Below are 15,778 nucleotides of genomic sequence, written 5' to 3'. Positions count from 1 at the left end.
AATTCTCCCTGTCCCTTCTCTTTCTTTTTCTCTATATACTAAAGCCTTGTACACCTCTATAGTACAGCCTATAGTACAGCATGATGTGGGGACATGCACACTGGAATCCTAGGAGTAAAATATATGCCTTCTGGGAAATTTATTTCAAGACTTTTAAACACTGAAGATAACTAGGTATTATTTTTTCTAACTGTTAAGAGTCATTTATTTCTTTTAATGATATAAAAACTCCTTTATAATTCACAAATGAGAAATAACTTCCTGAAAAATATCCAGTATACAACTAGAATAGAAACAGTTTCAGAGATTTATATATTTTTGGCTTTGCTCATGCTCTCTTATAATTTTTCATAATATGAATAATACATTTGCAATAATTACAATAGTGAATAAATGACTGCTATGTGAAGCCTCTTCTTTTTTTTCCCTGATGAGTTCAAAGATATTTGCTGTGTTTTCTGCTGAAAACTACTTCTCTGTGTGCAAATTAATGTTAAAAATGCCTCTAAATAAGTACATGAAACTGTGCTATACTAACCAGGGCTCCACTGCTCAAAAGAATCATGAATATGATAAAAGATTCAAACCAGGAATGTTCAACAATCTGGTAGCAGGTTTTTCTGAGATTCCACCATGTTTCTCCTCCAGACTTTATGGTACTGCCCACATAACAACGAAAGTATCGAACACAACCTAAAGTGAAAGACAACGATGAAAGTAAGGAAGGAATCTGCATGCATGTGAAGGGGTGCCCCAGAAACATTTGGGGGCAGGGAGGAGTCAACAGACACATTATCTGCATCACTGTTGGTCATTTTCCCTGTTCTACCATGAGAAATAAAAAAGGAAACATCTACTTTTTTTTTTGCCTTGTAACTCCTATTTACATAAAGTAGGTGGAGCCCTTTTCGACAACTTCCCATTATGTCATATTCTAGCTGATATATAGGCTCCCTAAGAGGACACATCTCCTTTCAGGCCCACCAGATTACTTTTTATATCAGACAATGACACCGGGGCCACTTGACATTCCCTGACAATCTCATTACAAAATCCTTATAAATTACTTACTAATTTTGCCAAGAATTAACTCACCTTGGCTAACATTTTCCTTCCTGTATGCTCTATACTAATTCATGTTTTCATTGTGGTGAAAAAAGTCAGAAGGCATCTGTCGTTTCCAAGCATGAAAAAAATAATGCATATATGTGTCATTTGTATATGATATCTTATACACATTGCATAGTATCATACATATAACTCATATATACAACAGGATATAACGTGTAAAAAACATCTAATAGTTTTTCTTTTAATAATCCCAGTTTTCCCAGTATTGTGCAAGATGAGGCAGGGATTGCACAAGATGAGAACTTTTTTTCTTGTGCAGACATCTGTGTTAGGTACAGCTCTGCTGCACCATCAGTTAAGTTTTCTGATAGTTTGGCCGCAGCAGGCACATTCCAGTCTGGGACTACAGAGCACAAAACATTTCACAAATCTTCTCTGAAGCAGGGAAAAAAAAAAACAAAACCAACCAACCAAAAAAGGAACAAAAATGTTCATTTCTTTTGTTCTAAGGGCTGTACTGGCAAAAAAAAAAAATGCCATTGATAAGGAGTTTTGAAAAAAAAAAACCCTTGTAGCTCAGAAACCTGGCATGTGTATTATTAATGCAATACTTCTGTTTTTTTCAGGAGAAATCTAACTGCAATGTAGGAATAGTGTATCTCCCTTACAATTTATGAAGAATAACACAACAGTAAAAATATGTATTAGTACACAGAGGATACTTTGCATTCAGGGACATCACCTCTCTAGCTTCAAATAATTTCTACATGCTTCACTGTTATTGATTTAATCCTAAAACTGTGCATTAGAAATTTCATTGACCCAGAAAGTGCACTGTTTAAAAAAGGCCAGCTCTGCAGAACAGGGCAAGGAGGTGAGGGGATGGGAGCAATTACAACCAGATTGGATTTATCCATGTTTTCACCAGATAAAATATCCAGGAAGTGGTGCTTAAATGGGAAAGTGGTGATGAAGGAAAGGCTTTGCCTTTGGGAGCGGAGGAGGAAAACAAGCTCAGAGAGCTGTGGGACCTGCTGCTGGGCTCCACACATGCAAGTCTGAGAAGTCCCTCCTGATCAATTTGTGGTACAGGGAAGCTTGAATGGACAGAAAACAACAGAATCAAAGAAAACTCGGGGGATGGGTAGAAATGGAGATGGAGCAAAGAGCAAGTTGTAGCACCAGGAAGAATTTTACTACGGTTATAATTCATTTAGTATAACACATGTGGAAGAAATGAGCCTATAAACTGACTTGATATAGTTTATTCTTTTGCAACTAATACTGAAAGTGCAGTGATTACTGCTGGCCTTCAGCAGTGATGGTTATTAGGGGAAAATCTCAAGAGCTATGTCTTTGCATCTTATGAAAACAACGTGTTGTTACACATAGAATCTTAGAATAGTTAGGGTTGGAAAGGACCTTAAGATCATCTAGTTCCAACCCCCCTGCCATGACCAGGGACACCTCACACTAAACCACGTCACCCAAAGCTCTGTCCAACCTGGCCTTGAGCACCGCCAGGGATGGAGCATTCACAGCTTCCCTGGGCAACCCATTCCAGTGCCTCACCACCCTAACAGTAAAGAACTTCTTCCTTATATCCAGTCTAAACTTCCCCTGTTTAAGTTTAAATCCATTACCCCTTGTCCTATCACTACAGTCTCTAATGAAGAGTCCCTCCCCAGCATTCCTACAGGCCCCCTTCAGATACTGGAAGGCTGCTATGAGGTCTTCACGCAGCCTTCTCTTCTCCAGGCTGAACAGCCCCAACTCTCTAACATGTTAGGGCAGGAAGAATTCAAAAAGGTACAGAACAAATTGTGAAACTATTTCTAAAGCTAGATGTTGTATGATGATTTGAGAAGGGATTCCCAGGTTATCATCTTACAGAAATTCCACTTCATCCTAGAAGCTTTTCTCTGCTTATTTCGTGCCTTTGTTTGCTACAGAGATAGTTCACAAAGCGCTATTTGAGGAATAAACATTCATACAGTTGCAAAGTTGTGATGGTTAGAGACCCTTTTTTGTGTTTGTCTCAAAGCATCTCAAAAGACAGCAGGAACTGTCAGTGTGTTATCGAGGGGCAAACGGCCGGCGTCAGAGCACTGATCCTGCTCCACCAAGGTGAGGGGTGCTTTCCTGTGTTTTCTGCCCCGAGGCCGTGAAGATTAATTGCCGGGGCAACAAACTGCCCGGAGAGAGAGACATAGATACAGCGGCACCTGCCAGGGCACAACGTGAATGGGGTCTGGGGTTTACCTGATACCCCTGCGGATGAGTCTCATCCGCGGGAGGAGTCCGAGAGGGCCGGACCCTATAAAAAAGCAGATGACCTTCAGCCAGGTGGTGCATCCCTCCACCCTGGATCCCAGCAGACTCACTGACCGCAAGGATCACAAGGACTCCAGGGACCACAGCTGAAAGAATTTCCACTTGCTGACCAAGAAGACGTGGCTGGATCCACAGGGTGGTGATCCTGTTTCTCTGTTTATTTTCCTTCCTCCTTTTTTCCTTCTGCTTCAGGTATTATATAAGACCCTGCCACCTCCTGACAGTTTTAGGGACGTTCACAATAAAATTGTTTTGGTTTTCAACCTCCAGAGCTCCCATGTTTTCTTCGGTGAACCGTGCTGAGTATAGCAAAAGAACACCTCCCCACACACGCGGACAGGACAACAGTACAAACAAATCTGATGTGCAAAGTGGTCATTGCCAGGTGAGACCCAATCACATACACTTTCATGTTAAACTCCAGAAGTGACTTGGATTCTGTCCAATAGAGTGAAATTTGCCTTACCTCACTATAATAATCTCCTTTTTGGGGATTGGATCTATGCCATTCCCCAGGTACCAGTTAGGAGCAGTTGGCATTACGGGGAAGGGAGGTTATTTTTCAGGTATCACGGTCTCTCCATTGACTAGAGAGGCAGAAAGATTTGGACTATTTATTCAGTTTCCAGATACCTAATATTAGCTGAAAATACCCAGACCCTACTGACTTGGTATCACTAGAGAAACAAGTTGGGTTTTGACTCGTCTCACTTCCCAGTAGTGAAGCCATGAGAGCCTTACCTTCTGGAAAACAGTCTTCTGGAGTCTTGAAGTCTTCAGCAAACTCTGGAATCTGTTTCAAAAGATCTTCAGGATTTGTCAGATCCACTGTGCTTCCTTCAGAAGAGCTGACACTGTTAAACTATGGAACAAAATAAGATCAGGTTTTGATTCTTTCTGCATTCAGCTCCAAATAAATAAATTTATCCACGAAAAAATAAATTTCAAAATTAAAACTTTGCTATGTACTAATATTTCAAATAGTGTGGCTAATTGAACAAACTTAGTGATCTTAAAAGTTTATGAACTTAGAATTGCCAATAGAGGCCAAATATAATTGCAATATCTTTCTACGTGGACCAGATGTAACCGTTACTTAATAAACTGGTAGATTGGAGATGTTTTAAATTGCTTATGATCATATATAGTCCTCAAAGCAAGATAAACTACTTGAGTTAAAACCATGAAATAATACAAAGATACATTCAAACAGGAGGAGATAAATATGTCAGGTTCTGAATACCCATAGCAGAATTTATGAAGTAGAAATTGGAATCGTGTATTCTCCAGTTACAAAGCTTTTTGCTATCCCATTACACCACACATAATGTATGATGAGTCAGCAGTTTCTTACAAATTACTTCCTCTATGCTTTTCTTTTATGTTTGCATATTGGTGTTTGTTACTTTTTTAATGTATTCTTTATTCAAAATTATTCAAAAAGTATTTTTAATTAAAAACTACTACCTTTAATGTCATAGTGAGAATATAATTTCACGTACAACTTTTCTTGAAATCAAGATACTTAGGACACAGGCAGACATGATGGAATTTCCTACTTGGAAGCATTTCTCTTTCAATATCAGTTTGGATTTTTCCCCTCCTCTTGTTTTTTTGTGGACTCAGGTTTCAATAAATGGAAAGTAGCAGAGAGTATTTAATAAATTATTTATGTGAATCAAATTATTTTGACATTTTTTCCCTATTAAACATTGTTTCCTATACATACTTCTTAAATATCAATACCTAGAAACAAGCACAGCTTTGATTTTATTCGCAGAATTATGACTGTCATTAATCAGCCAAACCGACTACTGCAAGCTCAGAGTTGCTTTTGCCACTGAATCCCACTCCAGAAAATTCTTGGACAGAAACGTACCTGTTCTGGGCCAGAGTTGGAAAGTAAATGCCAGAGGAAAAAAAATTGTTACCTCTTTTTCTTCTGGTGATGACAATTCAAACTTCCTATCCTTTCCTAAGTAAAGCACACTGAATTCTTCAGAGGAAAATCCTGATCCTTTACTCCAGCTGCTTGAATTTTTAGCTCTTTCTCCCCTTTGCCTCAGGTGATTTTCATCCTGAAAATAATCTGTGGATTAGAAGGGGTTTCTTTTTCCTTTTTATGAGGTGGACAAGTTGGAAGGGAAAGAAAGATGAGATATACATTTCATTTAAAGTAGGACTCTCCTGACAAAATCATAAGATACAATCTTTTTGATTTTCTGATTTTACCTAAAGATAGAGAGAGGGGAATTTTTCTCAGCAGACATGTGGCAAACTAATGAATTCCAGTGAACTAGCCAAAAGTTAAGTGAGAACTTTTCGTAAGAATTAAGACTGGCACATAAGGTAGAAAATCTTGAAACTAAACTGGCAACTTTCTATGGCTAAAATAGAACTGAAAAATTAAGAGAACACAAAGACATAGGATAACATATGCTAGCATGTAAAAAACATTACCTTAATAAAGCCAATCCACACTTATGCCTTCTAATTTTTTCTAATAATCACTACATACTATACACAGCAAGGACAAGTACAGAAAATGGACCAGAGCTATAAATTTGTATTATCAGCCTGTGACAATGTTCTTTATGCAGAACATGCATTTTTGCTCTGTTATATAAATAATTCCAAAATAGTTGGCATTATTCACATAATGGGGGGGGGGGTGTTACATAATAATTCCAAGTTCACCACAGACTGCCACAATTATCTGTGGGCAATCTATGAGCTATACAATTACATGTGCGTTACACAGCAGGTCAGCTAGGAATTCCTGCAGCAAACCCAACAATTTATGGTCTTTCTTTTAAGACCATGAAAGAATTCTGATTTTAAAAGGCTCCAAGTAATAATTTACCCTCACTTTAAACATTGTACTCTTGGTTCTAGTTCAAAATTTGGTAACTCTGGAAATAGATCAACATATGCCACCCTGCTCTGCTAGAGACAGTCTTCCACCCTACGTGCATCCGTCAACATACATATGATGCTACTGTTCCACTGTAAATGAAGAAATTTATTACCTGTTTGCTGTATTCTGTGTCTGTAAATGTGCTCAGCTTATCATCATCTTCAAAATCCTCACTTGTATTCTCTGCCTCAGCAATAGGGACGCAAACAAATACATTGGGATTGGTAACAAAATCTTCAAGACCTAAGCATTTGTCCCCATTTTTCTCAGCCCATTCATTATTGTAATTCTCTTTACAATTTTTTATTTCTTCACACTTGAACCCAAGTTTGTTCTGCGCAGTCAGTTTGATTTTCTTCCTGTGAGCTTTCTTTATATGCTTGAGCTTTCCACAAAAGGTATCCCATGTAACACTCTTCACAAAGTGAAATCCCTTGTGAATCCGAGCAAAGGCAATACGAAGGTTGTTCATCTCTCCATCATCCTCTGCTGTCTGAAGACAGTCAGCACTGAAGGAATTCAGCAGTAGTGCAATGAAAAGGTTGAGAACCTGAAAGTCATTGAAATAACCAAGTTAAAAGTCACAAGGGTAGAATTTGGAAAACTAAATTCTAGCAGATATTATCAAAGTTCAGCCTTACTAAGCAATCCAAACAATGTAATAACACAATTACTATGACTGATCAAGTTGTGGTTGATTAAGCAAAATTCTCCCTCAGGAATTTTAATGTTCCCATGATCCTTTCCCCCCCCCAGAAGTTATTTAAATTAGTAGCTAAAACAGATTGGTGTATGCCAAATGCATTAGTTGGCCAAAACAACTTTTCAAAGGTTACAGTAGTAACAAAGATTATGGTCATGGCTTGTCAGTTTAATAATGACTCTTCCTTCTTCAAACTAGAATTAAATCAGGCCTCTCTGGAGCTGCTTTCAAAATCCTGTGAGATCAGATTCAGGCCCAGCAATTCAATTAAATCTGCAACATTGTCACAAAAGTCAAAATCAAAAGAAGCTCAAAGTGAGGTTTCCACCCTACTTTTGAGTAATTTTTTAAATGGAAGAAGTTATAAACCTAAACAAATTTTTTTCTTTTTTTTTTTTTTTTAAGGGAATGGGAGGATTTAGATATTTTTGTAGTTGTTTCAGTTGTTTCAGTTTTGGGTGGGATCTGTGTGTCTTAAACTTTATTGTGTCAGAAGGGCAGATAAAACACCTGAGTCATCCAGGGACTATAGTCAGTAGAGAACATTCACCCTCCAGAGATTAGTTCACCCCATCTGTCTTAGTTACTGACTGTAGGTTGGAATAAATCTCACTCTTAGACACGCCTCTTGTTTACTTTCATAATAAGAAAGCCTAGACAAAGAATGTAGGCTAGACACTTAACTATTTGACAGTTAACATTATGTGATATGAATATAAGTCACAGCATTTCATCACTGAAATCAATCACAGAGGTGTAGAACTGGTGGAACTTCAAACCAGGGGATTTGGGATTCAGCCATAGAACAGCTATTTCCCATAAAGGGCTGCCTAAAATTAATTCTCTTAAATTAATCATGTAAATTAAGGGAAAATTGATAAATGAATGATACTAAGAATGACATGAGAAACAAAGATTTTTTAATGATTTGGGCACTAAGAAAGGACAGACCAGGACCAGGAAGTCAGTCTGCCTCTTATGCCCCAGCATGGGTGTGTAAGAGTGTGTAGTGTATGCCATAGCAGGATCTAGCTTTTGGATATAAATATACTTAGAGATAATTAAATAAAATCTTGATTTCAGTGCTAGGAGTATAGATTCTGCCACTTGCTGATAAAGAACTCAGTACTTGCATGAGCTCTTAAAAGAAAAGAAAAAATTAAAAATTGATTTTTTGATTTACAGAAGGACTTAACATTTAGCTTCATTAATTCAAGCAGATAAGCCATAAGCCTTACTGATTATTTACATCCAAATCCCAAGATGTGAAGAAAAATAGTTGCCTGCATTACATTTACTGCAAAGATATTCCTCATCACATTGCCACATGAAAAGGTCAGGTGATGCTGTGTGCAAAGCACACGAAATGTGAAAATATGGTTAGTGGTTCAAAGGCAACAGGCAAGAGGCTTTTGCAGACCATAACATACACAAGTATTTTTTCCACCTGTGTTTAGGGAAACTGGCTCTTGTTGGGCAGGGAGGGGATAGCAATTTAGTAGATTCGACTATAGACAGGATGAAGAGAAGAAAATACTGGAAAACTCACCACTAAATTTCCTATCACCATGACCAGCAGAAAGACAAGAAGGCACAGTGGTGGTTCAGCAACCACCATGCAGTCCCACATGGTCTCAATCCATTCTCCACATAGAATTCGGAAAACAACGAGGAATGAGTGGAAAAAGTCCATCATGTGCCAGCGTGGCTTGCCATATTTGTTTATTTTATGGCTGTTCTCCAGATAGCTTCTCCCAAAAAGTTGCACCCCTACTATAGCAAAAATGAAAACGATGATTGCCAGGACGAGGGTCAGATTACTCAGTGCTCCCAGGGAGTTACCAATTATTTTAATTAGAGTGTTTAAGGTTGGCCAGGACTTTGCCAGTTTGAAGACCCTCAGCTGCGTAGCAACATAAAACATAGTGTTAGACATCAGTAGAGGTAACCCATCTTTGCACCATTCAAATCCTGCAAAAAACACTTTAGATATTCTGAACTATTCCAGCATGCAATATTTGCAGCACTGTGACACTAAAACTTTTTAAAAAGTATTCATAGGTTTGTCTTGTTGGCTTTCTTTAATTGAGAAACATTGCAAACATAAACTAACCACCTCGTAAAGGACCAGTTTAACCAGAGTCCCTGATTAGTCTTTGGCCCGCACAGGTAGGTATCCATAAAATGCACCTGATGTAGATTATGGTGCCTAACTTGGGTGTATCACAAAGGACCAAAGCTGAGAGACCAACTACTGTATTATTATAAAAGGACCCTATATTTTGGTACAGCAACATAAATCAGTCCATGGTATATTATATGAATTCCTTATCCTTTCATATCTATTTTTAAGTATAGGTGTTTTTCTGTATTTGTACTCTTGACACTTTTTTCCTAAGTTTCCTGTGCTGGTTTTTATATTTTTGATACAAGTTTTGTAACATGACTACTCTGGAATATTTTTTCCTCTGCATATTTCTTGGAATGTTCGACAGAAATATGTCATTTAAGCTCTGGCTTTAATATCACAAGTAGTTTAAGAGTGTGCTTCTTATTCCTACAGCCAAGAGGAAGAAAAAATATTAAAAGTAATAATATATTTCCTGCACCCTAACAGCAGAAAACAGAAGCATTCTCTGCTATATTCACAACGTAAAGTTTTATGCAACTGATTAAGTGTGAAGCTTACCAGTCTGAAGGATCTTAAAACTGACAGGGTTCCTCCTTTTCGCCTTTCTTTCTTGCTTCTTTGTTTGGGTAAACTCAGTTCAATTAAACTCAAAGTGACAATTATACTGTCAAAAATATTCCAGGGCTGTTGAAAGTAGTAATAGGGATCTAAAGCAATGATTTTTAAAATCATTTCTGCAGTGAAGATTCCTGTAAAAACCTGTGGCAAAGAAACAGTAGCATCAGCCTAAAACGTAGCCATGAATTTATCTTACTCTTAGATCACGTTTCTACAAGTAGCATTCATGGACAGGTCAACAAGACACATTTTTATGGACTTCTAATACACTTTCAATTAAAACGGGAGGATTGATTTCTTCCTTCTCAGGAGTGTGTTAGAAGTATATTGATAAAATCTGGGTATTGTATATATTAGATATTCAGAGTTTATAAATGCAGAGTTTGCTAATCTTTAATTTTTACAGTTACTCTCTCTGTCTCAAGTGACCCATCAATCAACCCTTGGTGTAAAATGTCACATAGCTGAGAGTTTGCTTACCAAGTTGCCTACATTTAGCATTGATTTAAAATTATCTGACATATTATTGTGCTCCAGTGCCATGAACAAAGTGTTCATCACAATGCAAACAGTGATGGTGAGATCGATAAAGGGATCCTTTATGAAAGCAGCCACTTTTGTCTTGATTCTCACCCAAAGTGGGCAGCAGTCCCAAATTAGATACTTTAAAGCAAAATTATTCAGGCAGGGTGGGCATCTCCGCCGAGATTCTTCAAGTTCTAAATGCAAAAGAAAACCCCACTATAATTAGTTATAACTGAACAAGATGGTGAAATTACTACTTCAAGTATTCAAAAAACCAGAGAAGAAAAAGGAAACCTCACATCTCACACGAGCCCCCAAACTTCCCTCCACTTCCTACCATTCATGTAGTCCCTACATCAGCTAATAAACATGAAGATAAAATTCAGAGAAAATTTGATTCAAAATGCATTAATGTAAATATACTTTGTAAGACTTTTGACCAGGTTTTATTTGGCTTAAACCTGTATTACAATCATCTGACTAAATTCACATATATGATGCAGGGGCCAAACCACAGTCTGCAGAGGCACTTTTCATGTTATCCTTCCATAGATGCCTAGGACAGTGGTTGTATCACAGCCATCATCTTTTTGTCTCCTCTCTCAACAGAGTCTATAGCAGCCACAGGAATTCTGATAATAGCTGAGGCAAATGCAAACTACAGTGCCTAAAATTTGACCTTAGGCTACTTCTACTGGAAAGGTCATGTCTATAGTTTCTCGGTTGATACAAGTTGCCACACTTAGCCATTTTCTGTAATTAAAATATGGGACAGAAGCTGTTCTGGCTTTATCAATTTTGGTCAAATATAACCCTCATAGCCTTGAGGAGTCCTTCAAAATACTTTTGACTCTGCTGAAGTCCCATGCAAATTCATTGACAAACTGGAGCTTCAAGATAAATACAAGCGCAGTAGGTATTAGTAATAACCTGGTGTTCAGAGATCTGAACATTTTTTAGACATCAGATGAGCTGGATCTGAGTCATATCTTTTTCTTAGATGGACCTGTCCTTGCTTCTTCCCACTGTTTAGTTTTCACTTTTTCCCCTCCAGGCTCAAGTCTCAGATCCCACCCTACAGTGCTTATTCTAGTGTGACCATCTTGACCCAATCTCACTCCTGGACTAGCATTTGTCCTCTGATTTTCTAGATCAAGTGGTTTCCTCTTTATGTATACAGTGTGTATCCAGCAAAACTGGTGTTCAGATCCTATCAAAGACCTATCAGATACCTGTTGCTAAGTTAATCCACAGCCACACAGAGATACAAGTTTTGTTCCATCCCATTTCACAACTGAAAGTGTGCAACAAAACCCTGATCACCACAAAGCAAGGCTCCACTGGATGCATTGCAACTGTGATTGTCCCAAGAACAAAAAAAAAACCTAAAAATTTTATAAAAGGGACATCCCTGCCACAACAGATCCAACATTCACCCCACCACTGCTAAATCCCGTACTTGTGGTCTAAGAACTGGTGATAGAGCTCCTCAACAGGGACAAAACAAAACAAGATTGACTTTCTCATCCTGAACAACTTGGGCTGAAATTTTTCAGTAAGATCTGCAAAAAAAACTATCAAAGTGATAAAACATCCTAAAATAAATCATATGTAATGTTAAAGGAATAAAATAGGGGGGTTAATTATTGAAAATCTAGGAACTGCCACAACTGATTTTGCTTGCATAATCTTATTATTGGATTCTGCATGCCTATGGCTCTGCGAGTGGCATATCATAAATCACAGGGTCAGGTGGAGGAAACAGTACCTCAATCCTGCACCTCAGATGCTAGAGAAACTCTTTCCACCCACTCTCCCTCCAATCCCCTTCACTGTCTGTCGTACAAAACAAGATCTTACAATAGGCAAAGAATGTGTTCCGCTACACGACTGTGTGATAATGCTTTTTTTTCCTTTTTTACAAAAGAGCCATATTAACCATGAAACTCCTAACTACACACCTACAAATCTCTGTTAACCTTTAAGAAATGTATTGACATTTTGGTCTTTCATGCTAGCATTACCTTAGGATTGAAATAAGCATAATGAGGAACCACTTACCCTCCAAGACACTGGTAATTATGCTAACTGCACTTGCTGCCCTTTGTCTCTGAAGTGCCTCGTTAAAGTACTCCACTGACAGATGAGGAGGCAAATGCATCATGCTGCTCTCATCATTTACAGCTGGCTGCTTAAAGAAGTAAACATGATTAGGGAGATACTACTGGAATAAAATTAAGTAGGATGTGATGATGGGTAACTATGGAAGTTAATAGAAGCAATGACACACAGCCAAATAAATGCACCTTTTTGCAAGACGTAATAGTTGTTAAGGATGAAAGTCTTACTTTTCAGTAGTAACGCTAGAGTAAATAGATCCTGCAAGCATGTAATAGCAACAGGGCAAACACAAACACTGGAAATAAGTCCATGAGGGGAAATAGCCCTTGGAAATATTCCAGTGTTTAATGAACAAGGAGACAGATGAGAGATAAACTGGTAGAAAAGCATCTCTACCCACCTGGGGAATTTACAAAGTTTCTGCATAATGTTAAAAGTTCTATGAAGGAGAAAGAAATCACAGGTACAGCTCAAAACACTCCCCCTGGGCAGGGAATGGGATAAAAAAACTCACTGGTGATTTGTAACTCTAGTACTGGGAACCTTCAAAACTATGTTAACATAAATTGTGAATAGCAGAAGAATAAGGTTTATAACAGAAATGCTGAAGTCTGGTTTTCAAGAACTTTCTACATCAGTGTACTTTATTCCATATCACAGTTTGCTATCACACTGAAACTCTTAAGAAAAAACTGGCACTTACAGAGAAACCATATTATAAAGTATTTATTGAAAATAATATATTTTCCTTACCGGTTCCCCCTTTCCTGGGTCTTCCATTACCGGTGGAAGCATTACTCCTTCGGAAGACACTGGATCTAGGCTGTGCACCTTGCTGCCTCCTCCTCCCATCATTGAAATCACACCATTGCAGTCATCCATGTTAGCCCACTTGCTGCTGTGCACGCAATTTGGCGTAGCAGGGTGAGAGCTTTGGCTTATTTGACTTTGCACACTGGATCGTCTTCCCATCTGTGTGACTGACAGCGACCGACACTGGATTTTGTGTTCCCCAGCACTGCGGTTTTCCTCATCACTGAAATCTGTTCTGGAATCAACTTCTAAAGCAGGTATTTGGAAATTAAACACGCTGCCATGGCTAAGCCTGCGTTTTGCCTGATGTGCATTGGGACCGTACACCAGTCCAAGGAAAGACTAAAAGACAAGGAAAAGCAATATAGAGAGAACAGCATAATATCACAGAGAAAATTCGGGGAAGCAATAAATGTTTAGAGTTTCATAGCAGTTCCTATCAACCACTGCAAGTCCAAAATTCTTATTTGATTCAGATTTTTTCATGGAGGTTTATGCTTAGATTTTAAACATCAGATAATAAAATCCTATCAGCAGTAGCAGCTATTTTTGTGATAAGCTTTACTATTTATGTTTTAAGTGAGAAATTTTAAATGATGGCACGGAAGTTAAATTCTGATAGTCATTCACCATTTTTGTTTCCCAGTGGTATAGAAAATGTATTTTAACTGTTATTATAACTTCCTTTCTGTCCTTCATTTATAGTATTTCCTTCTTTTTCAAATTAATTCTTACATTGAATTCTTCCTTATTTATTTTAAAGATTTAAGAGTGATTTTTGTAAGATTTTGTAATGGGATTTGGTTTGTGCTTTCAAGCAATTTATTTTAGTAATGAAATTGGAAAAGCTGTGAGGATCTCAGATTCAGACAATAGATTACCAACTTGCGTTGACTATCCGTGGACTGTGACTTGGGGAATTGTTCTTCATTTTCTTCTATCCCCAAGGACTGATTTCTCTTTTTCCTATTGCTTCTTTCTTTGATTTCTTTGGGAGACAGAGAAGAGGCTTCAAAGGAGCTAATTGACAGGACATCAATTCCTTTAATAGCCAGTGACTGAAATTAAAACAAAAACATGGGTGATGTTTTTGCTGGGTACTTTTAATATAAGCAGAAAGAAAACACTTCTGTGCTCTTTATTATTTCCTTTTAACAATTTGTGTTTCACAAAAACTAGTTAAAAATCTTCCATTTTTAAAATCTCCATAAAAAGAAAGAGAAGAGAATTTCCCCAACATATGGAGCGCTGAACAATATGCTATTTGCAGTATGTTACATGATCATGCGTATTGAACCTGCCAGGGACAAAATAATCACATTATAGCTCTTATTCTTCCACATGGCAGATTTGCTTACAACAAAAATTATTCCATTTGAAAATGATGTTGTAGAATATATCCTTTTCCCCAAATTAATGCTCAAAGAGTATTAAAATTCTGTCTCTTCACCGGGGATCCTTGGGATTGTATTTACACTATGGCTGACTTTCATTCCTATACTGAACTTACGACAAAGTTGTCAAAACACAGAAGTTTCTGTTCTAGAAGCTTCTAAGCCATTGAAGTTACCAAGACACTTTCATTCAACTATGACAGGTTTTGGCTCAGATGCTAATGGAGTTAACAGAATTACTGTGTATTTCTCTGCTCAGCAGCCCACAGTGACAAAATTGAATAAAAAGTAAAAACAACTACATTTTCTTTTAGAAGCTGCTAGTTAATTTTATAGTATAATTTTATACTTTTTACAGATTTTAAAATACTATTTTTTTACAGTTACAGCAACCTTTAATACTCATTATCCACAATAAAAGTTACTGTTTCACAGGAAAAATACACAGCTGAACATGGAATTACTCCTGTAACTCTAGGAATCACTACTTTAAGTAAGTAATCACTTGCTCCTGCTCCCATGAGTGATTGCTTTATACAGCTGTACACAAGGAGTTATGCTTTCCCTTATGTGACTGATGCCAGGACACTGAGACAAATGCTTGCAAGGGAATAATTTACATACCTCCTGCTCCTTCTGTAATAATTCCATGGCTTCACGAAATTTCCTTTCCTTTGCCTCCGTTTCAGCAATGGTGGCCTTATTCTGCTCTTCATATGCCATCGTTACTACAGCCAGAATCAAGTTGACTAGATAAAATGAGCCCAGAAAGATGACCAGCATGAAGAAGAGTATATACACCTTCCCAGCAGCTCTGAGGGTCTGTAAGCAACACATCCCAGAGATAAAAGCTACCATAAAAAATAACAAAAAGTCTTTCAATGTGTCCCTGAAGTTCTACTGAATCACTCAGCTTCCTAGACATAATGGTTTAGGAGACTTGAATGGAAATAATGCCTTCCTTGGTCCTTCTTCTCCCTCTTTCTCCCTCTTCCTGTACCATCGCCTATGAATAACTGATCATATACCCCATAAGGACTACTAGGGAGGCATTGCTATATTTTTGAAGGACAATACAAGACACTTTTGGTACTTTTTAAGTCCCTAAACAAGCAGGGTGATAGGTCTATTGCTGGGAAGCACTCCAGCAT

At 37.8% G+C, this 15,778-nt stretch overlaps 1 protein-coding gene across 1 annotated transcript in view; it reads right to left on the bottom strand.

The window, feature by feature from the left end:
- The window catches only part of LOC130593273 (sodium channel protein type 5 subunit alpha-like), a 34,686-nt gene that overhangs the window by 9,685 nt on the left and 9,223 nt on the right, over window positions 1-15,778 (bottom strand). Inside the window, exons 9-19 of the mRNA XM_057398300.1 lie at window positions 15,252-15,449; window positions 14,115-14,291; window positions 13,174-13,575; window positions 12,361-12,490; window positions 10,255-10,493; window positions 9,715-9,915; window positions 8,575-8,928; window positions 6,435-6,872; window positions 5,337-5,483; window positions 4,147-4,267; window positions 539-693 (exon numbers count right to left, since the gene is read on the bottom strand). Coding sequence (XP_057254283.1) covers window positions 539-693; window positions 4,147-4,267; window positions 5,337-5,483; window positions 6,435-6,872; window positions 8,575-8,928; window positions 9,715-9,915; window positions 10,255-10,493; window positions 12,361-12,490; window positions 13,174-13,575; window positions 14,115-14,291; window positions 15,252-15,449 — 2,562 coding nt within the window. The remainder of the gene's footprint in view (window positions 1-538; window positions 694-4,146; window positions 4,268-5,336; window positions 5,484-6,434; window positions 6,873-8,574; window positions 8,929-9,714; window positions 9,916-10,254; window positions 10,494-12,360; window positions 12,491-13,173; window positions 13,576-14,114; window positions 14,292-15,251; window positions 15,450-15,778) is intronic.

The sequence above is a fragment of the Pezoporus wallicus genome, unplaced genomic scaffold, assembly GCF_028554395.1.
Source record: "Pezoporus wallicus isolate ANWC-B61680 ecotype Strahan unplaced genomic scaffold, APGP_CSIRO_Pwel_v1 contig_7237, whole genome shotgun sequence".
In the NCBI taxonomy this organism is placed as follows: domain Eukaryota; kingdom Metazoa; phylum Chordata; class Aves; order Psittaciformes; family Psittacidae; genus Pezoporus; species Pezoporus wallicus.
This window is presented reverse-complemented; position numbering and strand designations above follow the sequence as displayed.